This window comes from Lutra lutra, chromosome 6, assembly GCF_902655055.1.
Source record: "Lutra lutra chromosome 6, mLutLut1.2, whole genome shotgun sequence".
NCBI lineage: Eukaryota > Metazoa > Chordata > Mammalia > Carnivora > Mustelidae > Lutra > Lutra lutra.
The window spans coordinates 112,327,171-112,351,641 of record NC_062283.1 but is presented as its reverse complement, the minus strand read 5'-3'; the positions used below and the strand labels follow the sequence as shown (position 1 = coordinate 112,351,641).

General features: G+C 40.9%; 1 protein-coding gene across 4 annotated transcripts in view; it reads left to right on the top strand.

The window, feature by feature from the left end:
• RRAGD (Ras related GTP binding D) overlaps positions 1–18,825 on the top strand; it is a 41,617-nt gene extending 22,792 nt beyond the window's left edge. Inside the window, exons 3-9 of one of the 4 annotated variants that reach the window (XM_047734438.1) lie at positions 1,766–1,965; positions 2,869–2,983; positions 3,781–3,923; positions 8,817–8,965; positions 11,032–11,074; positions 11,375–11,400; positions 15,779–18,825. In XM_047734438.1, the coding sequence (XP_047590394.1) occupies positions 1,766–1,965; positions 2,869–2,983; positions 3,781–3,923; positions 8,817–8,965; positions 11,032–11,074; positions 11,375–11,400; positions 15,779–15,930 (828 nt within the window). In that variant the 3' untranslated portion in view covers positions 15,931–18,825. Of the gene's footprint in view, positions 1–1,765; positions 1,966–2,868; positions 2,984–3,780; positions 3,924–8,816; positions 8,966–11,031; positions 11,075–11,374; positions 11,489–15,778 lie in introns of all 4 variants that reach the window. The other 3 variants (XM_047734439.1, XM_047734442.1, XM_047734440.1) reach the window with 3 other exon arrangements.
• The last annotated feature ends 5,646 nt before the right edge of the window (positions 18,826–24,471 follow it).

Below are 24,471 nucleotides of genomic sequence, written 5' to 3'. Positions count from 1 at the left end.
GCGCCTGGGTGGCTCAGTGGGTTAAAGCCTCTGCCTTCGGCTCAGGTCATGATCCCAAGGTCCTGGGATCGAGTCCCGCATCGGGCTCTCTGCTCAGCAGGGAGCCTGCTTCCCCCTCTCTCTGCCTGCCTCTCTGCCTACCTGTGATCTGTCTCTCTGTCAAATAACTAAAATAAAAAATCTTAAAAAAAAAAGACATAAACAATAACAATTACATACGATAAAATGCATTCCTTTTGAGTGTACAGTTTAGTGAGTTTGACAAATGCATATAACTCGTAACCACTTCACAGTTAAGATGTAGAATATTTCTGCCACCCGAAAAGCTTTCTTTGTTGTCCTTTCTCAGATGGCCTCCCCCTGAATTTCAAGACATTGTAAATGAAATCTGTATGTTGTTTAGGGATACATATGTATGTAGTACTGGAGAAGGAGATGATTGAGAATAAACACTAAACTCAGGATAGTGGATGCCTCTGGAGGGTTGAGGGTAGAGTGATGGGGTGGGCTGGGAGAATGGGGAGAGACACTCAGGGATTCAGTGTCTACTGTTTTTTGTTTGTTTGTTTGTTTTTAAAGTTTATGTATTTAATTAATCTCTACGCCCAATGTGGTGCTTAAATTAAGACCTCAAAATCAAGAGTCACATGCTCAGGGAGCCTGGCTGGCTCACTTGATAGAGCATGCAACTCTTGATCTCACTGTTGTGAGTTTGAGCCCCACGCTGGGTGCACAGATTACTTAAAAAAAAAAAAAAAAAAAAAAAAGACTTGCGAGGTCCTCCAACTGAGACAGCCAGGCATCCCTACTGTTTGATTTCTTAAACAGGAAGATGCAAAAGCAGATGTTCATCATATTATTATAAAAGTGTCATTTGTAAGGAGGAGCGAAAAATAGTATTGCGTTATTTGGGTCAGTTACTCATGATCAGAGAGGTCAGCAAACTGTTTCTGTAGAGGGCTAGATGGTAAGTGTTTTAGGCTTTGCATGCTGTCTGTACTATCTCCAAGGGGTCTCCTCAGAGGAACACCCCTCAACTCTGCCACTGTACCACAGAAGCAGCCATAGACGGTATGTAAATAGATGAGCGTTCCAATAAAACTTTACTTATAAACAACACACAGTGGGTCCATTTTGGCCCTTGGGCCAGGTTTGCTGACCTCTGCTCTAGACTGTGCTCTTATCTTTCCTTCTGGCTCCTTCCCCATCCTCCCAGTGACCCATATCACATTTCCATCTCTAACTGTTCATCACAGTTCACCCAGGGACTCAAAAATCTGGGAAGAATAGTATCCCAGGGAAGGTTCTAGGTGGTAGGGGGCCATTTTGAATTCAGAAAACTGTAACGCTGGTCTTAATGACTGTCATCAAGCTACTACGTAACTGCCGACAGCTGTGTTTTTCCAGCCCTTTTCATCTCTTTGTTCATGAAGCTTCAGTTTCCAAACTTGAATTCCATGAAACCAGCTCTTATTTGGGCTTTTGCAAACTATTTTGGAGGATTGTACCCACATGGTTTCCAGATTAGGAGTGAGTATGAAAGGGAAAAAAAGGTAACTGTGAAGTAAGGTGATGGATAGATTAATTAACTTGGTTGGGGGGATCATTTCATGATGTATATGTATATCAAAACATCATATTGTACACCTCAAATATACACAGTCCTTGTCAATCATACCTCAGTAAAACAGGAAAAACGAGTGTCTGCGGACAGTAGCGTAGAAGGCTTTGGCCTCCCCTGACAGGAGTGTGCCTTTGTTCCCAGGACGATTACATGGAGGCTTTGGCCAGGCTCCACCTCACCGTGACCAGGGCCTACAAAGTGAACACTGACATCAACTTCGAGGTGTTTATTCATAAAGTCGATGGTCTGTCAGATGACCACAAGATTGAGACCCAAAGAGATATTCATCAGAGGGCAAACGATGACCTTGCCGATGCTGGATTAGAAAAAATTCACCTCAGGTGAGAACAGAAACCCTTCTGGGATCACAGTTCATCAACGGAAAGAAGCAGGTGTGGAGTCCAAAGTCAGCACAAGCGGTGTGGTATTCATCTGTTTACCCTATTTGTGCTGTACACATTGGGACAGTATTTGGGAAAAGCAAGCTTTGCACGTACTAATTCTAATTTTCATTTTTGTTTTTTTAAAAAAAATGGCTAAAGCTAATTTTTCCCACCTATGAAAACCGTAAAACTCAAGAACATAATCCAGGAAGTTAATCAAGGCTGAAGTTTACAATTCTTAATAAATATGATAGTATTTATAGCCACAAGTAAAAGATAACTCTGAAGTTAATTCAAATAGAAATACAGAGGAAAAGCACTTGTCTATTAAGGTTTTTTTTGAGATTTTATTTTTAAGTAACCTCTACACCCAACGTGAGGCTCGAACTTAACCCCAAGATTAAGAGTCGCATGGTTTACCGACTAAGCCAGCCAGGCACCCCTCTGTCAGTTTTTTATGGGGAAGTGTATGCATCATTCAATTTGCAAATTGGAAAGTGAAAATATTAGATGCCTCAATACCAGTAATATAGGCATTACTAACCTAACAGGAATGTGTAGAGATGACCTGGTGTGGATTCGTTTGCAGAATGTAAAGAAGCTTGTATGGGCACATACCACTGCATTTTTAGGCTTTCTAGTCCAGCCAGTTGGCATATGAGAATGGGCACAATTCTTGCTTTTTGGGAGCTGGGGAGGAATGGCTTGTTTTTCGCCAGGGTCATTTTGGATTCTGAAGGGGGCTAGAATGCGTGTGTAGGGACAGTAGGTATAGACCGCTGGCACTGGTGTTGTGACAGCCTAGGCAGTCTGTCCCCCAGTCAGAAGGAAAGTGTGATGAAATACTGTTCTCTCTTTCAGCTTCTATTTGACGAGCATATATGATCATTCAATATTTGAAGCTTTTAGCAAAGTGGTTCAGAAACTGATTCCACAACTCCCCACCCTGGAGAATTTGCTAAACATCTTTATCTCGGTAAGTAAATAACATCCTCCTGGTAGAATCATTTGCAGAATTTTAGAATAACATTGAGAGCGTGAAAAGAGTCTTATTTCTACTTGCTCTTACGGCATTGCAGGGTCACTGAAGGATTACTCTGGAAGATTGCTCCAACACAAAACATGCTGTTTTATGTTCTTTAAACTTTCACTCCCCGAGCCATTTCTGTTCTATAAATAGAGTGTTTGTTAAAGTCATAGGCAGTCTTTAATGTGGATAGAGCCCTGTGAGATCTAGGAAGCTTTAAGGGTGGTTGTGGCGATGAGTTAGAGCCTGTTGAATATTTTTTATATGTTAAACACTGTGGTTGATACGCTGGCTGAATGAGTCCTATAGACCATCAGCTCTGGGCCAGCTCTGCTGTTGACTTGAGTCAGACTTGTTGGTTGCACTCATATTTACTCTGTCACTCCACGGTTTGGGGTTTGTTTAGATTTTTAAAATATATTTCATTTTAAAATTTATAGTCAGTAAAATTAGTGTTTTTCCTTGCTTTTTCCTAACTGCAGGCACATCTCTAAGAGCCAGGAAACACAGCCCAATTTGTTTACCTACAATAAATAATTTATGAAAAATAAGAAATTTCCATTTCTTATGCATATCCATTATAAAAGTTTACGTGAGATTGAAATTGTCATAGAACAAAATCTTTAGTAAATTAATTTTTGCTCCTTCATATTTTACACTGAAGATGGCATGTAATTTTTTTATATAGTGATGACATGTTCTAAAATCATCTGTCCCTTTAAGATAGCATCATCTTTTTGTTTCAGAATTCTGGAATTGAAAAGGCATTTCTCTTTGACGTGGTCAGTAAAATTTACATTGCAACTGATAGTACCCCAGTGGATATGCAAACCTATGAGCTCTGCTGTGATATGATCGATGTCGTTATCGACATCTCTTGTATTTATGGGTAAGTAAAATACTCCTACAGGGTACGAACAGCCATATTTCCGATTAGGAAATGAAACTGTGCATAATCTTTGTAACATTTGCATTTACTTACTTGATTTTAATACTTTTGGTTTTTTTTAAAGTATATTGAAGATAAGAAATGCTACTTTTTTAAAAAGATTTTATTTGATAGAGTGAGAACACAAGGGGGAGCGGGAGAGGGAGAAGCAGACTCCCCGCTGAGCACAGAGCCCTCAGTGGGACTCAATCCCAGGACCCTGGGATCATGACCTGAGCTGAAAGCAGATGCTTAACCATCTGAGCCACCCAGATATCCCAATATATTTGTTTTAAATGACTGAGATCTGTAAATAAACAGCATGCCATAACAACAAAAATTATTGAGTAAATGCCTGACATTCTGCTAATAAGCATATTGCATACATTATATCATTTAATTCCCCGCTATTACATGAGATGGGAATTACTGTCCCCATGTCACAGATGGGGAAACTGAGGTTCAGAGTGGTTGTTTCTAATCCCTGCTCACACTGTCAATAAAGGACAGAACTGGAACTTGAACCAAAAGTCTGACTGTTTCTGCGTTCTCCTGAAAAATCTGTCATCATATCATAATGTCATACACACTAGGGAGAGACTAATAGGATCCTCAGACTTTAAATACATATCTCATATTAACAACAGTTGTTACGTTCTTCACTGTAAGAAATAACAGCTGGATTTTTTTTAACATACTTTGTCTTCCTTTATGAGTGGCAGAGAATTACAAAACCAAGCAAACAACATTACCTGCTTATTATCATGGTCTTAGAGTCTTAGAAAACAGAACTTCCTGTACAGTTACAATATTATAAAATAAACAAGGAGTGGAGAAAATTGGTTCTGGTACCAGACATAGAAACATTTCCACATAATTTTTAATTTCCTGAATGGGATCGTATAGAGTGAACTAGTTTGAAGTTTGAACTCGTTTGTCTGTCGTATTAAGATCACGCTGTTGCTGTTGATTTATATGGGCTCTTAAATGCTTATCTAGTCATTGATGGGTAAGGCTCTTGTTCATCTTCCTCTCTACGAACCAGCTGTGACGTGCCTCACACAGCCTCCTCTGTCAACTTCGGGAAGGGTCCTGGTCTCCCCATTTCTCTCTCCTTCTGTCTGAAGAGCCTTTGACCCCTCAGCTCAGATTCTTCTGCTGTACACACGTGCAGGCCGGGTCCTTTCTATTATGAGACAGGTAGAGTGGTACTGTGAGCCTGTAGTGAGGGTGACATGTCATTGGGCTTCACCTGGCCGGCCCTGGATAAATGTAGATGCCACTATTATTATTTTGTCATTATTAAACATTACCATCTGACTTTAGGAGCAGACCTCATTCCCAAGATTACTGCCTTCTTAGTATTATTATTAAACACTGCCATCTGGCTTCCGAAATAGACCTTATTTTCTAAGACGACGGCTCTATAGCATTCTGTTGTTTTAAAACTCAAGTGGATTGACCTTGAAATAGTCAGGGAAACTGAACGTATCCTGATTACAGTGTAGATTGCTGTGGTAATCAAATACAATAAACACAATTAATCTGGCACCTCTTTAATGATATGCGTAATCCTTATTGTGCCATATGGTAATTAGATGTAAGTAGTAAGCTGTTCATGTAATGATTCTAATCAGAGTTCCTCTAACCCAGCTAAAACAAACAGGAGGAGGGCGGCAGGCAGTGGGAGGAGTCAGATTGTTTTTCCTGAGAACCCATCAGGTGCCATAAGAACCAGTCTGGGTCACCAACTGGGCGTGGGCCCTGGAGTTTCCCCACCCTTCGAGGGAGCCACGAGGAGCCAGCCCGGCTAACTGGCAGCCACTGAGGAAACAGGCTCGCTGCCAGTTCCCAGCTGCTCCGTGGAGACCAGCAGGGCCCGAGGCAGGTGTGCCTTGGTCAGTCTGCTCAGTAATCTGGGGAGTTTCTGGCTCTCCAGGCGCGCACACGCAGGCTTTAAAATACATTGCGGCTGCCTGGGTTTTCATGGCTTTGTGAACACAGACCTGAGTAGTAGTAGCACAGAGTTGCAGCTGTAATCCATCACCGGTGTTTACTTGTAGTTTTTTGGGTCTTTCTGGTTTCTCCAATTTGTTTAATGTTTCATTTTTTCTGAGTATGAATGCAGTCCGTGCTCATTGCAGAAAATATGTAAAAGCATAAAGAATAAAATTAAGGTAACCCGTAATCTCATCACCTAGAGACAGTCAGTAAATATATTTTATTGTGTTTTGTACTTTTTTTTTTTTTTTGGAGATTTCATGTATTTATTTGAGGGAGAGTGTGAGTGGAGGAGAGGTGCGGAGGGAGAAGCAGGAAGCCTGACCTGGGGCTTGATCCCAGGACCCTGGAATCATGCATGACCTGAGCTGAAGGCAGATGCTTCACTCATTGAGCCACTCGGGTGCCCCTAATGTGTTTTATTCTTAATTTCTCTGTGTAATTTTTTTTTAAAGATTTTACTTATTTATTTGACAAACAGAGATTACAAGTAGGCAGAAAGGCAGTCAGAGAGAGGAGGAAGCAGGCTCCCTGCTAAACAGAGAGCCTGATGTGGGGCTCGATCCCAGGACCCCGGGATCATGACCTGAGCCGAAGGCAGAGGCTTTAACCCACTGAGCCACCCAGGTGCCCCTCTGTGTAATTTTTAGGATAATGTGATCTTTGTATATATAAATTTTATATGTATCCCGCTTTATGCATTTAACATTATCACCTAAGACTTTTCTTGTTATTAAGTGCCATTAGTAGATTTTCTTTATTAGGTAAAAAAATTCAAAAGTTTCAGTTTATTGTTCTCACAGCATCACTTATTAGCAAGAGAAATTCAGCCTAGAAAAACAGCAGCTAAAAATAATACAAAGGACATTAAGAATTCTGATAAAGCGTCTTTAACATCTGAGATCCAATCTCTTACAGGTTTTTCTTTAACGTTTTGGTAGGTCACAGTGAGTTGAATTCTTTTTCAAAAAACTTTCTTCCCCAGTTTACTTGTAAGTAGCCACGTATGTGCTGGTTTAAAATATTCTCAAAACTAATAACTTATATTTCCTTTGAAATACTCTACAATTCAGGCTTTTCATTTAATCTGGTTTGTCACGTTACCTCTTTACGATATTTATGAGACTAAAAGCATTAACTCGGAATTAGATTAGTTTGAGATCCCTGCTCTACCCCCATCATCAGTTTTGACCAAAGTAGTTCCCCTAGCCTCGGTTCCTCAATACCCAGCTTAGAGGATTCTATGGCCCAACGATAGAGAAGTCATGATAAAAGCTAAGAATGGTGCCTCTCACATTGTAAATGTTGGCTCTTATTCTGCAAATGGATCAGGTTTAGCACCAGCCGTGTTACCATGTTGTATTAGTGAGATCTGGCATAGTTCCAATTAAGTCAAATTTCTGGTCAATTATTCATTAATTTGGGAAGTAAAAATAAATACATATACACACACACACACAGTTTCAGATAAGGGGAACAGGTGCAGGGAAGTGCTCCTTTGCCTACAAGAAGAGGACTCATACGTCTGATTACATCAATGTCTTCGGAGGGTCCAGTTTTGATCATTAAAAGGTATCATCATCGTCATCGTCGTCTTCATCGTGGTTAACATTCATTGTGCATTTTACAGGGTCTCAGCACTGTGCTCAATGCTATATATCTATTATTTAATTGTACTGAGAGACTTTGAGGTAATTGCTCTTAGTATACAGGTAAGGGAATTGAGGCTCCAACATGTTACCTTGCTCCAGTTCACATAATAAGTGAGCTGGGGTTCAAATCCAAGTCATCTGTGTCTGCAGGCCACACCTTTTCTTAAAGAGACCAGTATATTTATTTACTGTTTTATTTTGAAAAAATTTCAAACCTGCAGAAAATGTGCAGGGATAGTCCACTGAGCTCCTGTATGATACCCTTCACTGGCATCCACCCATTTTTACCAATTTGCCATATTTACTGTCTCTTTTTCTGATACATTTTGCGGTTTTTGCGGAACCATTTGAGAGTGAATCACAGACATCATGATTCTTCAATCCACGGACACTTGGGTGTCCGTCTCTTTAAAAAAAAAGTCCTCTTACAGGACCACTGTTTACCAAGTTAAGCATATTTAGCACAACTACAATATTGCACTAATATATTGTCTGTATCCAAATCTCTCTTTTTTTTTTTAAAAAAGACTTTATTTATTTATTTGACAGAGATCATAAGTAGGCAGAGAGGCAGGCAGAGAGAGAGAGAGAGAGGAAGGGAAGCAGGCTCCCTGCTGAGCAGAGAGCCCGATGCGGGGCTCAATCCCAGGACTCCGAGACCATGACCTGAGCTGAAGGGAGAGGCTTAACCCACTGAGCCACCCAGGCGCCCCCTGTATCCAAATCTTACCAGTGGTCCCAATTCTGTCTTTGATCCCTGATCCAGGATCTAGGCCAGTGTTTTGCTCTCATGTCTCCTTAGGCTTCTGTAGTTGGGAAGCGTCATTCAGCTCTCCTCAGTCTTCATCAGACCATGCTTTTGACAGCCCGGTTATTCTGTCAGGAAAAATCAAGAAGCCCTTAAGGGCTATGGAGGGGAGAAGATCTAACCTCCACCCCTCACCTGTGTTGCGCAGGTCCCTGGGGAGATGCCTCCCTGCCCAGCAGCCACTCTGTGTGTCCCTAGGAAGGGACTGTCCTCCACCATGCATGTTCTTGTGATTGTCTGTTTTGAAGACTTCTGCCGAAAGGCCCTGTAATTATAAACGACTTCTCATTATGATTATCACTCTGTGTAGTGAAGCTGGTCTCCATCGCCGGGTTTCATTTTTGTAGTTTCTTCCCAGTGGTCACATATGTTCCGGTTTCTGTCCCCATTCAGTCTCAAAGAAGATGGAGCAGGAACCCCCTATGACAAAGAATCAACGGCCATCATAAAGCTGAACAATACAACAGTTCTTTATTTAAAAGAGGTGACAAAGTTCCTGGCTCTTGTCTGCTTTGTCAGAGAGGAAAGCTTTGAAAGAAAAGGTAATTGTGTGTGTGTGTGTGTGTGTGAGAGAGAGAGAGAGAGCTTTAAATGAAACCATTTCACTTCAGACTGATAACTGCTTCTACTGCTTATGGATGGTGGGTGGTCCGCCACATGCTTCCTGAAGCTTCCAGACTTGTGTCACAAGTCCCCTTGGTGTCCTGTCGTGTCGTCGTCCCCCCCCCCCCCCCCCCCCGGGCTGTCAGACTTTTGGGATCCAGGAACCAGCCTGCCCTCTAGTGCTGTAGCTGCCATGAGGTAGAAGGGGCCCCAGGGGGACTCTGGCTATCCCTGGAGTGAAGCTGGTTGAAGCCTTGTTGACAGCCTGTAATGTCTTGCCACAAGGGCCCAGCAACCTGTGGTGAGGGCCGCGGCCTCCCTCCTGGTCCACTCCTCTAGAAGGTCCTAGGGACGGTGGGACCGCTTGAGATCCCTGTGGAAAGGAGGGGGGACTTGTACAACATTAAAGCGAGACATATTCCACTTCTGTTCAACCTTTATACATTCTTTAGTCCTCAAAACACAGGGCTGGCATCATGATTCTGAAAAGAGAAGATGTGAATATACTTAAGAAAGTCACCAATCGGGGCGCCTGGGTGGCTCAGTGGGTTAAGCCGCTGCCTTCGGCTCAGGTCATGATCTCAGGGTCCTGGGATCAAGTCCCACATCGGGCTCTCTGCTCGGCAGGGAGCCTGCTTCCCTCTCTCTCTCTGCCTGCCTCTCTGTCTACTTGTGATCTCTGTCTGTCAAATAAATAAATAAAATCTTAAAAAAAAAAAAAAGATTAAAAAAAAAAAAAGAAAGTCACCAATCATTGAAACAAAAACAAAAGATATATAAATAAATGATAAATGTGACATAATACCATATAAATGTATAATATATAAATATATATTATATATAGATATAAAACAGATAAGTAAATAAATATAGAGAAAATAAAACTAAAGCAACTAACCTCATAGAGATACTCATTTTCCCCCTACTGTTTAAACTGGGAATTTAAACTACTACTTAATTTTTTTTTTTTTTAAGATTTTATTTACTTATTTGGCAGACAGAGCTCACAAGTAGGCAGTGAAGCAGACAGAGAGAGAGGGGGGAAGCAGGCTCCCTGGCGAGCAGAGAACCCGATGTGGGGCTTGATCCCTGGACCCCAAGATCATGACCTGAGCCTAAGGCAGAGGCTTAACCCACTGAGCCACCCAGGCACCCTACTTTTTTTTTTTTTAAGTACTATTTAAATTTAAATTACTATTTAAAACAGCTTACTGACATGCTAGGGATTTTTGCTAGCAACTAGGGCATGATTTACCAGTTTGGGGGGTAGAAAAATTCCCAAAAGAATGCCATCAGTAGCATTTACTAAAATAGCTTTTCTCCCCTTTATAAGCATGCATGTTCTTTATAGAAAGACTTTGAAAATTTGGGGAAGTACAAAGAACAAAATAAAACCACTCAATTTTGCTGTCTAGAGCTAAATTCTGTTACATTTTTGAGATTTTCTTTCTCCTCCTTTCCTTCCTCCCATCTTGCCTTCTTCTCTCATCCCTCCTTTCCTGCCAACAAAAGGGGGCCAATATTGTCTATTTTGTTTTTGTCAGACGTTTTACATCTGTTGTTTTCACTCATTTATATCAAGGAAATTTTTCCAAGTCATTGAGCATGAAAACATAATTTAGATTTTTATTGTTTCTTTCTTATTACAAAAGCAGTAGATTTCACTTAAAAATTTAGAAGTAACAGATAAGCAAAAAAGAAATACCTAAGTTCTCACTTGGAAATCACTCTCAACATTTTCTTTACAACTTTTTGGACTTTTTCATCTGTGGCTATGTCTCTATCCACATGTGATGATATGATAAATATCACTTTGTAACCATTACTGAATTACAGTGAGGTAATTACAGACCTCTTTCTAATTCACTAAGCCTTTTTTAACCATATCATTTTAGTTTTTTTTATTGTTAAGAATTTATATTGTTTCTAGATTTTAATGTTGTAAATAATCTGTGATGACCTTCTTTGCACTGAATATTTGTGTACATTTTGGTTATTTCCTCAGGAAAAAACTTCAGCAAGTGGAATTACTCAGATCCAAGGGCAGGGTAGGCATGTTTTGGTGGCTTCTAACACATATTATCCAAATGTCCTTCCAAAAGATGTTATAGCTTTCTGCTACTAAGAGAATATAAGTGTGTCCGTTTTGCTGTATTCCTATCAATATTAGGTATTAGCACTAAAAAATTAATTATTAAAAACTAGTATCATTTGAATTTTTATTTCCTTGCTTCTTGGTGAAGTTGTATATTTTTCCTATATTTACTGACTGTTATCAACTAGTTTGCCTTTTGTGTTCTTGGCCTTCAACATTTTTAATTAAGTGGTGCTAATCTTTTATTCCTTAGTTTCATCTTGCTGGAAGTAAGAACAGGTAAAATAGTAAGCTCGTGGAATTTTGACAGGACAATACCTGGTTTCATTCTCTCAGTTAACGATGATTTTACCCAGACCCAGGAGCTGTAAGTGAGTTTTTCTTCAAGTTTCTACTACCAGTGTGTGGCAGAGCTAATATTCCTGGGCTTGTCCTTACATAGACTCAGTTGTGTGTATTGTGTTTTAACCCATTATGCATATATTTCCATGGTTAAAGATCTTTCCAGAATTTATATTTGGTGATTAATATTTCACATTGATTTTGGAAGCTAAGTAAAATACAATGCAAATAGTACAACTAGAGCCCCAAAACCATCTAGGTTAGTGGCAGGTCCTAAAATTTAGGGTATATGAGCATCAACCTGGAGAGCTTGTTTATTTTCAACTGATTTTAGACTGAATAGAAACGTTGCAAAAATACTACATCGCTTACAGAGATTCCTCAATCCACTTTCCCCATTTTACATACTAATGAAAAATAGGGACTCTCCATTAGTATAATACTAATTAATAGTATTAATGAATTAATTAGTATTCATTAAGAAACTACAGACCTTATTCAGATTTCACCATTTTTCCAAAAATACCCTTTTTCTGTCCCAGGATCACAAATTGATTTAGTCACAGTTCCTCCTAGTCTTCTCTCATCACTGATAGTTCTTTATCTTCCATGACCTTGACACTTTGGAAGAGTACTAATCAATCGTTTTGTACAATGTCCCTCAGAAAGGGTTTGTCTGCTGTTTCCACACAGTTGGAACAAGATTATGCACTTTGACCAGAATGTGTCCTTCTCAGTGCATCATATCAAGTGGTTCATGATGTTGATAAGTCTTATTACTACTGGTGGTGTTGACCTTGATTTAGTCAAGGTCATGTCTATCAGGTTTTTCCTCTGGAAAGCTCCTGTCTTTCCCACTGTAGTTAATACATATTTTCAGGTTATGTAAATCCTCTTCCTCCTCAAACTTTTTTTTTTTTAAGATTTTTTTTTTAAATTTATTTATTTGACAGAGAGAGATCACAAGTAGACAGAGAGGCAGGCAGAGAGAGAGAGAGGGAAGCAGGCTCCCTGCCGAGCAGAGAGCCCGATGCGGGACTCGATCCCAGGACCCTGAGATCATGACCTGAGCCGAAGGCAGCGGCTTAACCCACTGAGCCACCCAGGCGCCCCCCTCCTCAAACTTTTGCCCACTAATTTTAACATCCATCTATGGTTGTGGAAATAAATTAAGCAGGAGTTTATTATGTGGATCTTTGTAAGTTAGGTGGGATCATCTCTAAGGACAGACAGATTTGGTAGAATTTATTAAACTAGCTAGAAACCTAGGTATTTTAATATTACAACTAGGAAATGGCAGACGGATTTTAACCCTATCATGTTAAACTCGTGTGCTTTTTAAAATGATTATCTCCATTTGCCTAGGATGGGAGGGGACCTTCCCCTGATAAGGGGAAGGTCCCTGGCAAAAGGAATGACTTGGTAACCCTGGGGATCAGCGAGTTGTCTTTAAAAAGAACTTAATGCTTATAAATGTGTAGAGTAGTTTGGTTTTGTTGCTTTACTTTTTCTTCTTTAAAGATTTTTATTTTTAAATAATCTCTATAGCCAAACTGTGGCTCAGACTTCCAACCCCAAGATAAGGGTTGCGTGGTCTACCAATTGAGCCAGCCAGGTGGCCCTGGTTATGTGGTTTTAATCTCCAGTGTTGTAGAGTCCTCTTGGCGCCAATAACCGACACTGGTTGATTAGCTTTGCCTCATGCTGGATCTCCGTCTGAGTTTTCATTAATGATCTCTGTGACTACTTTTGCAGAAAGGAGAGGATCGAAAGCAGATGTGGCGTTTTCAGCCTTGGCTCCACACACACTCCACAGTCCTTGCTCCATAGGCACCTTAGGAAGGGAGGCAGTTAAAAAATACGGACCTCTGGGTCCTCCTCCAAACAATTAGAATAGAATTCCTGGGAGAGGGACCTAGGGCTTGTTAAATTTTTTAAAGTTCTCTGGATTTTTTTTTTAATATATGTATTTTAAGATCTTATTTAATATTGGACAGAGAGAGACATAGTGAGAGAGGGAACACAAATGGGGAGAGGGAGAGGGAGAAGCAGGCTTCCCACAGAGCAGGGAGCCCGATGCGGGGTTCAATCCCAGGACCCTGGGATCATGACCTGGGCCGAAGGCAGATGCTTAACGGACTGAGCCACCCAGGGGCCCTAATACTGTTACATTTTAAAGATTTTTATTTATTTATTTGATAGAGATCACAAGTAGGCAGAGGCAGGCAGAGAGAGAGATAGGAAGCAGGTCCCCCGGCGAGCAGAGAGCCCGATCTGGGGCTCCATCCCAGGACCCTGAGACCATGACCTGAGCCGAAGGCAGAGGCTTTAACCCACCGAGCCACCCAGGCGCCCCAACATTTTAAATTGCGAAGATGACTAAGTTAATATTTGTCAGGAACTGTCAACAGAATACTTCTGCAAGTTGAATTTTCACTGAGCCAGTTTTTCTAACTAAGCTTTCTTCCTAAGGCAGTTGGTTGCATGTAAAGGCAAAGAATTGGAGGTTGTTCTCACATCTCCTATCCCAGTTTCCACTAAGTAAAATCATCTCTTTGCTTCTTGTTTATTTTCTTTTAATTACATACTTTATTTGGAAGATGGCCCCAAGAAGCAAAAATGAGGAAGTAGGAAAATGAGACAAGGTAGAAAAGCCACCCACCGTGGCGTCAATGAGCAGTTTTATGTTCACTCCCAGTAGGAGAGAGTCTCTGAGAAGCTGTGTGGAACAAACTCAGTCACCCCAGTTGAGTATGGGAGACTGCAGCACTTACCCACCTTCCTCCGTGTCCCCGTTTGAGGTGCCTTCAGAACGTTCATTCCCATATCCCTCGTACCTGTCCATGTGCGGTAGAGGAAGTTCTGTGAAAGCCTCAGGCAGAAAAGAGATGCTTCTCTTTCTTTAAGATTTTATCTTTAAGTAATCTCTACATCCAGCGTGGGCCCTGAACTCACAACACTGAGATCAAGAGTCACGTGCTCTACCGACTAAGCCGGCCGGCCGCCCCTAGGCTTGCTTACTTATTACTACTTCCCCCCTGATTCCAGTAGTGTTGTCTGAGGAGATGACTTGGAGGTTTTATTGCACTGTGGTCAGTGTCGCTTCCGAAGCAGCAGAGGGCGCCACTGAGAAGGTTTCCTGCTTCTGGAAGCTAAGCTAGTGTTCCCTCCAGTGCACTTGCCGTTGTTTGGCTGCTTTGAAGAATTTCAGTCCTTGGCTGGAATCCCAGTTCTTTTTTATTTTGGTTGGGGCTTTGGAAACATTACTTCCGTGGATGGAAGCAGTTGTTGGGCTAGTTATTTTAATAAATGTAAAAATAGTACATCGAACCAACTGCCTTATCCTAATTGGTATAAACATAATGTTGTTCTCAACACTTTTACAAATTAGTGTGCTGAAAAATGCACTCAAGACTTGGGATTAATCTTTTATTCCATTCTTGTACTAATGATTTCAGAAAGCACAAAATGATTCTCCCCTACTGCGTCTACATTTGAAATTTACTTAGAGTTGAGAAACTGAGAGCGTTGTTGGTTGAACTTCCGAGCTTGCTGTTGACCTGAGGTGACTGCCACAACTCTAAAATCAGGGACGGGGATCTTGATTTCCCCAGGGCTTCTGACAGTGGCTTAAATGTAATAGGTATTCAATAAATATGGATCGATAGAATGATGGGTACTGAAGCTTTGAGATCTTGGCCACACTTCGAGTCAGGGTCTGCCTCTAGTCAGAGTCAATTGAATAATCCCTTTTGGGGAAACATAATATTTCATGGAGGATATATCTTAATTGTAAGAAATCTTGAATTCTGATAGGTCAAAAAATTCACTTCAGTTCTTCAGTGTTGTAGGTCATAGACACCTTTGAAAATGTGGTCTGTACTCTGGAACCTTCCCTTAGGAAAACATGTACATTCACAGAATCTCACCTGCGATTCCTCAGGCAGCTGCAACTTCTAGGGAAATCTGTGGATGTTCTGTTAAGGCCCCTCTTCTGCTTCCCCTTAGTTGCTTGTCCCTGCCATGGCAGATACGACAAGAGGAGATTCTTTCTTTGTTTCTTTCCTTTTTTTTTTTTTTAAAGATTTTATTTATTTATTTGTCAGAGAAAAAGAGAGAGTGAGCGAGCATACACACAGGGGGAGTAGCAGGCAGAGGGAGAAGCAGGCTTCCTGTTGAGCAGGGAGCCCAATGCAGGACTTGATCCCAGGACCCCGAGATCAAGGCAGATGCTTAACCGACTGAGCCACCCAGGCGCCCCAGGAGGGGGTTATTTCTGTGCGACATGTCTAAAATGTTTTGGTTTTTCCCCCAGGGCTTATTGACTATAATTTTCATTGCTTCCGGAAAGCCATCCATGAGGTTTTCGAGGTGAGGATGAAAATGGTGAAATCACGAAAGGTTCAGAATCGGCTGCAGAAGAAAAAAGGAGCCACCCCCAATGGGACCCCTAACGTGCTGCTGTAGTGAGGCTTCGGGAGTATCTGTGAGTCAGACCTTGCAGTGAGGCTCCTGTGCTGTGTTGCACTAAAGGAAGAGGAAAAAGGAGATTGGGACACATGACGTATTTGTTGTTAAAAAAAAAAAAAAAAATCCCCTCAACCCTCTTGATCTTCTCTTTTTTAAATAAAGTGAGCACTTTGAAGCCGAAACTTGTATTTTAACAATGAAGTAAAATCTACTGTAATTTCGTTACACAAATGTAAACTTTTATGGTCTGTAGTCAGAAACTCCTATGTGAGGACTGCCAGGAACTGTATATATTTTGCTCTTTTTCATGTTTTTTTCTTTGAACTTTGATAAAACGACTTTTCTAAGCTTTTTTCTGTACTTGGTGTCAAGGACATGCATACTGTAGTGTTGTTCAGATCTCTATGGCTTTCAGAAATCAAAAAGCAATGAACTGGCAATGATTTTTTTTTTTTTATAAATTTGGGAATCTTTGCTACTAATTGTTGAGAAAAACCATTTTTCAGTGGAGCTGGAACAGATTGGGGCAGCAAGCTCCAGGAGCAATAAGAACTGTCTCCTGTTTATAACTGGTGTGTAAACGGGAGTTTTGTAGAATAATCTTAGCACCAAATTTACCTAAAAATGTCACTAGCTGTGCCCGGACTTCCCTACTCAACAGTTTTTACAAAGCTCTTTACCTCAACACACATCTCTATAATCATTTTATACAGAGAGGTTGTTCCTTTTTGCTGCATTACTGTTCTTTAGAACCTTCGGGACCAGATTTCCAAAATGGTGCCAATCACTGGAGAGAAAGAGGAATGTTGCTGAATTTCAGGGTTTCTGGAGGCTTTTCTGTACCTGTCACTGGGGCTGAAGTTACATCAGAGGTCACATGGTTTCCCAAATGTAGGTGATGGGTATTCAGAGATTTAAAAATGGATCTACAGTTTGTATGTTTGGCCCCTGTGAAGTGGGCCTATTGTGCAACATTTAAAATGTTTATTGAGGATCATGACCACAGGGAATGTCTCAGATCTCTACACGGAGCATAGCCCTGGTGAGCACGTTTGTCACCTATTAGTCTCCTGCTCAGCCATGACAGTGTGCCTTGTGGACTCTGCCCATTCCCACCTTAGGTTTGAACTAGAACTCAGCCAGCCAGCAGCACACTCTGCACAGCTGAAAAGCTATCCTGCAAACCTCTAACAATCAGTGGGACGAGGACGGAGGAGACATCACAGTTAGCTGTGTGTTCATTTCTGTGAAATTCTCCCACTTATGTTTACTTTACACTTTCAGGATGTTAAGGGACTCCTAAATCTCCCCTCACCCCAAACCATTCCTAGTAGATAATTCTCTGTCCATTAGGTAATTCTATATCTGTCCCAAGGGTCAGTGCCCTAAACCCTGCTTGTGAGTATTGGAAAATAATGTTATATACTTATTTATTTTTAAGCAAAGACTCATAAGGAAGTCAAAGCTGGTCCTAGCAAAATGTACCAAGTTCCTAAAGCAACTTACCCTTGAAACTATCCCATCTCTATCTGCGGCCTCCTTCCATCCTCCCTCCTTCCCTCCCCAAGTCCTATTCCTTTGAGGCTGCTAACTGCAATGCAAGATGGTAGCTGATTGAAGTGTAAGGTTTGAGTCCTCCCAAGGGTCTGTGCATTTTGGAAGGAAATTTCTAAAAATCATTAAGGCGCCCAACTCCTTCGTGATTCCTGCTCAGAGACCTGGGTGGGTAGGAACCCAGGGTTCCAAAGGAGACTTTTCCTTAATTTCTAGACCTATATCCTGTTGGATCTTTGGATCTTTGCCAACAGGCTTGTTACATATGGGTTCTTCTTATAAACTTAATGTTCTAATATTTTTTACACAATGTTTCTTTTTGATTAAGCAAATAAGGAATCACTTTTCTAATGTGACTTTATCCTCAAGGTAGAGACACTTGCCTACCTGGTAAATGACACATTACTTAGGTATATATTACTGTAACCAGGAGGAGCTTCCATTTTTAAGCTGGATATATGATGAGTTTTTGTTAAAATGTGCCTTAAAAGTCTATAACTCCAGGAGCAAATGATTCTTTGGGGGAAAAGCAAAAACAATCGTATGGCATAGGACCTAAGTTCATGGCAGTAAGTGCACTCTTTGGTTGATCACACACTAATACATAGATTCCTGCCTCAAACCTGTAAGAATGGCAATGACCTCTTAGTTAAAGACAGATGTAGGAGTTATGTCTAAGTGTTCAGCTTTTTAAGTCTGTGCTATTGGAATTACAAAATCTATTCCTTCTGCATTTTATTTTTGATATGGAACATAGCTTACTGCGATGTGTATGGCCATGTTTAGGTCTCAGATCTAATGCTATAAATACAAAGTCCAAACACATGGCTACAGTGACTTCTCTGGAACATGTTTGCTCATTTTCAAAGGTTGAGAACTTGACCTACAGGTTTCTAGGGCAATCAGAACTTCTATGTGGAGGTGAGACTGTGAATTACCCTCTTGGGTTATTTTTAGTGATATAAATGAGTGTGTATGACCAGGGTAGAGTGTTTTTGAAGGAGTATAAATTAAAAAAAAAACTGGTTGGCATTCATGGACAGTGTTATTTTGTGAGCATAATATATTTTGGGCCCTTAAATATAAAATGACTAGAAACACAGCAATATTGTTACTATACGGGTTATATGCTAACTCTGAGACATACTCCAGAAAAATGGCTGAACTGTCTTGATTATTAAAGTATGGTATGCATTTAACTTCTATAGACTGTTCGTAATTTTTAATCAAGCATAGTATTATGTTTTACTTTAAGCAGGACATCATTCATAATTATTGCTAAAACATTGCTTTCAAGAATGTTAACTGCCAATTTAAAAGCATGTGTCATGCTCATGATTTGGTGAGGCTCTCGTTTTATTTCAGACATACTCATAACTAAGCATTCTGGGAGCAGAATATTCTCTTTGGTAAAGTGGCCCGTCCTGTTTCTGAGATTGTTACCCGTATATGAATATCATTGCTTCACTGGCCCTGTTGGGTCCCTTTAGTAAAATGTTTGTCCTGATAGACCAGCTTTCATCTTGTGGAAATGAAGATAAATCACTCTATTTGCACTTTTATATTTATTTTATTTTTAAATCCTCCCTTTTATATCTCCATATTTTTCATGGGAACATGGCTGTTTGGAATATAGAACTGTTGTTTTTTTCAGTAAACTTCGGACACTAATTCTTGCTGCTCTTGTCCTAATCCCTAACCGTCTGGAAATTCTTTTCCAAACAGGCCACCTTATCGATTCGGACTTGCTTCATAGGGTTCCACTCTTACTGACTTCTACGGATCCCTAAGAGTTCCCAGAGAAGACCGGCTTTAGATATTATATCTTATATACAAAACTCTGTGTCTGATTGGAAAACCTGATCTAAAATAATATTTCTCTACGATTTTTAATCAGTAGTGATGTTGAGTTTAGGAGGAAAAAAATGTCTTTGACAGAATTACTTCCTGGTAATATACAATGATTGAATGAACATAATATTTCAGGTTCTCAAATGCTTTTACGGAAGTTATCTTCATAACCCCGAGAGGTGGGTACTATCATCACTCCTATTTTAGAGATCAGACAACTGAGTGTAGAGAGTTGAAATAACGTGGTCAGGATCACATAACTACTAAGACACAAGGCTGGGAGTCTGGTTGGAGAGTTCACCCTGTCAATATTGTTTTGAGCAACTGTACCACATGTCCCTTACATGCCCTGCCTTCACAAATATGAAGATGGGAACTTGAAGTTTAGGATTTACTGCCGCATGGGGTTATGAAGGCTAAAATGCTGGGAAATTTAAAAAGAAATACCTTTTCTCACAGGAGAATGAGTAAAAGCAGCCTTCTAGAGGTACTTCACTCAAGGTTAAGCGGCCTTCTTCGCAGTCCAACATGGAAAATAATATTAAGAGAGTATTTAAATATCAGAAGAGAATTCAAATACCTTTTCCAAGCATTTGGTTTTCTGAGAAGCAAAAGTATATCAAATTCTGAGAAAATCAAGAGAGAATAATAAGCCTTTGATCTTAGCTGTATTCAACCTTTTACTTCAATATGTGTAACCATATGTATAGAAAACAAAATTACAGAAAACAAAAAATTGGATTAAAATTCAAAAAGATACATTTCAATCCCAACATTTTCTTGAGCTGCAGACCTACCTTTAAAATTGCCAGTAGCATATTTTTGCTGGAATCTTCCATAAGAGGACCCTCCAATCTAATATGCCCTAAATTAAACTCACTTCCTTCTTGCTAAATCTCCTCCTTTTATGGTGGTGTGACTATGCTCCCTGCAGTCCCTGCCAGAAACATGGGCCTCCTTGACTCTCCCTTCCTGCTCATTCCATCCAATCAACCACCCAGTTCCTTCAGCTCAGTCTTAGAAACATCTATTCAATCTATTCTCTCCATCTCTTTTGCCACTATGCTGGTTTAGGGCACCATCTCCTCTTGTCTGGATCTTAATAGCCTCTCAACTAACATCTCTCCACCTCATCCATCCATCCTTTCATTCCATTCTCCACACAAGACCCAGAGTGACCTTCCTAAACCCCCACCATTCTGACCACATCAGTCTCTTGCTTAACATGGGTCATAGCTCTCCATTACAGATATCAGTCAAACTCCACAAGAACGTTTGCAAGAACCTGCCTCTCCAGTTCTTACCTCCCTCCCCAGCCATGGCTCATCCTCCCCCAACAGAGGTGAACCAGCATGACTGTATGGTGTGTGGTAAATCAGAGGAACCATGATTCTTGATTTCTTTCTTTTTGGTCATTTTCTGAGGGAAATGATCATTTTTTTTCTTCATCAGTGACTGATAGGACACCTATTATGTGTGAGATATTGTGCTTAATAAAAAGGCAGATTTTAGAGATGCAAAGATTTTAGTAATGAAAATAAAGCACTTTATAGAAGTGTAGGAGTTAACCCTTCATGGAATCCATTATAAATTCTTTGTTGTTGTGAGCTGCAATAAATACAATCCACACTGCAAACTATCACATACTTACACCTATAAATAATACCTTTTTTTTAAAAAAAGATTTTATTTACTTATTTGACAGAGAAATCACAAGTAGGCAGAGTGGCAGGCAAGGTTGGTGGGGGGAGCAGGCTGCTGAGCAGAGAGCCCAATGCGGGGCTCTATCCCAGGACCCTGAGATAATGACCTTAGCCGAAGGCAGAGGTTTAACCCATTGAGCTACCCAGAGCCCCTAAATATTACTTTTTTAAAGAGTTTATTTTTAAATTTTTAAAAATTATTTTAAAAGATTTTATTTTTAAGTAACCTCTGCATCCAGCGTGGGGTGTGAACTCATAACCCTAAGATCAAGAGTCACACGCTCCACCAACTGAGCCAGAGCCAGGCACCCCTTATAAATATTACTTTTATTTTTTATTTTTACTTTTATTTCTTTTACGTGAGCTCTGTGCCCAATGTGGGGCTTGAACTCATGACCCTGAGACCAAGAGTCACATGTGCCACTGACTGGCCCAGCCCAGTGCCCCACAAATATTACTTAAAAACAAAACAAAACTCAAAGTAGTATCCTTCCTACATACAATGTGTTCTAGTATTTTTTTTCTTTATTTCTTTTTAAAAAAAGATTTCATAATCCACTAGTGGGTCATGACCTGTAATTTATGAGGCATTGCTGGAGTGAATGAATCCATTGGCCAGATCAGAGATATCTGAAGATTTTCCTTCCCTCTCTGTTAATTTTATTTATTTGTTTATAAATCACCATTAGTTTTTCTTTTTCTTTTTTAAAAAATTTTTTAAAAAAGATTTTATTTATTAGAGAGAGAGAGTGACAGCATGAGAGGGGAGAAGGTCAGAGGGAGAAGCAGACTCCCCGGGGAGCTGGGAGCCAGATGTGGGACTTGATCCCGGGACTCTGGGATCATGACGTGAGCCAAAGGCAGTTGCTTAACCAACTGAGCCACCCAGGCGCCCCTAGCTTCTCTTTTTTTAAAGAGTTATTTATTTTAGAGAGAGAGAACGTGTGCGCACATGTATGGGGGGGAAGGGACAGAGGAAGAGGGAGTAGAGAACCTCAGGCAGACTCCCCCTGAGCACAGAGAGTCCTATGTGGGGCTCAACCTCATGACCCTGAGATCATGATCTGAGCCAAAATCAAGAGTCAGACCCCTAACCAACTGAGTCACCCAGGCACCCCTCCCTGTATGTTCATTAAAAAAAAAAAAAAAAAAAAAAAAAAAATTATTTATTTAAGAGAGAGATTGTGAGAGAGAGAGAGAGTATGGGGAGGGGCAGTGGGAGAGAATCTCAAGCAGACTCCCCATTGAGTGCAAAGCCTGATTGATGTGGGGCTACCTGAGTTCATGACCTGAGCCAAAATCACACACAGGTGGCACAACTCACTGAGCCACCCAGGTACCTCTCCCTTTCTGTTAATTGTACAGTCTTAACAAACATAGGGAACATTCTGAGAAGGTTCTTGAATTTCTCTTTTACTTGATCAGGGCTTTCTGCTGTGTTCCTCAGAGCACTTCTAATTTCCATTGCCGTTCCTTGGAGGTATTTGTTGGTGGGTTGTGGGGGATCCGTCCTGGCAGGATCTTCTTTTACTATAGACTCTATCCTCAACTATAATAAATAATTAACTTTATTTTTTCAAAGATTTTATTTATTTATTTAGTGAGAGGGCATGCACATATGTGGGGTGGGTAGGGGCAGAGGGGGAAGGAGAGAGGGCATCTCAAGCAGACTTTGTGCTGCGCACAGAGCCCCACATGGGGCTCAATCTCACAACCTCGCAATCATGACCTGTGCCAAAATCAGGAGGCTGACACTTAACTGACTGAGCCACTCAGGCGCCCCAGTAATTAGCTTCACTGGAAGTCTAGGGACTCATAAATTTATATCTAACTTTTATGGATCCTTTGTTCATTCACACAACATTAGTCTTAACCAGTATCAAGAATCCACAAGTTTTGACTTTTTGTGTTGTTTTGACACTCCCAAGAAGCAAGTGGACAAGGCCCTTCCCCATGAAAGGGAGTTGATTAAGCCACTACACTTAGTGTGTGTGGAGGAGAGCATTAACCAGCTGCCTGAGATCTTGACCACTGTGCTTCCTCAATCTGTACTAAAAAGCTTCTGGGGCAAGGAGGATCTTTCTGGTCTCCCAAAACTGCGTAAAAAAACTAAGGCCTGGGGTGCCTGGGTGGCTCAGTCATTTAAGCATCTGCCTTTGGCTCAGGTCATGATCTCAGGGTCCTGGGATCGAGCCCCATGTCAGGCTCCCTGAGCAGCAGGGAATCTGCTTCTCCTTCTCCCTCTGCTCTTCCCTCCTGGTCCTGCTCTCTTTCTCTCTCAAATAAATAAATAAAATCTTAAAAAACAATAACAACAGCAAAAAACAACCAAGACCCTCCCCCTGAATGCCCAACTACAGTAGAGCAACTAAGACCTATTTCTTCCAATTTTTCCCATGCTAATGCAGGCCACTCCAAGATGGGCCATTCTGGTGTGATGACTGAGCTGAAGGCAATGTAGACCCTGTGGGCTCAAGAGAAACTTCTGCCCCTCCCTTAACCACACAGGAGAATCCAAATCGGGGGTATGTCCCAGAATAAGGATTATTAGCAGAGATAAATTTTATCTGAGTGACCTATCTGTATGGTAGGGCAAACATCTAATTACCAAATATGTGCTTTATTTCTTATCGCCCTGGGCAGCACATTCCTTTCCTCTGAAGTCCCAGATCCCTACCCCCTCTCCTTATTTCAGGGTCACATATAGACCTAATTTTGCCTGTCTTTGGAATTTCCATGTCAGTATGGATTCCCTGTACATATGCTATTAAATTTTATTTTCTCCTGTTTATCTGTCTCATGTCAATTTGATTCGTAGTCCAGCTAGAAGGACCTTGGGCTGGAGTGCCCTGCCTTCATCAACAGTCACTAAGCAGGAACAAACTCCAGCCTTCTCCCAGACCTCTGCAAGCGACCTTGGTCATCCTGCTTTCACCTCCCTTCCATGGGAAGCAGGTAATAACGGGGCTGACTGGGAGGGACCAGTCCTGTTTATCTTTCCATCTCAGTGGGCAAGGAAAGAACTCAGGTTAGTGAGGTATGAGAGAAATCAACACCACATTCATGTCCTACCATTTCATTTAATGCTAAAGGCCAGTGCTTTCCAAAGTTATCTGATCTTAAGAATCATCTAGGGTGTTTAAAAATGTAAATTCCCATCTCTACCCCAGTCTTGAATCAGAATCTTTGAGGAGAGGTCTGAGAATCTGTATTTTAGGTAAATATCCTAGGCAAGTCTTATAAATTGGGAGACATTGTTTGGCCTTACAGCCATTAATAGGGATGGGGAAGGGACATGATGGAAGACTGGGGTTAGAATTACATAGGGGACCTTTCTTCACTCTTCCACTCCTCCATAAACACACACATACATGCACACGCACACACACGCACACACATATATGCTTCGAGTGTTAATGTCTTTTTCCAA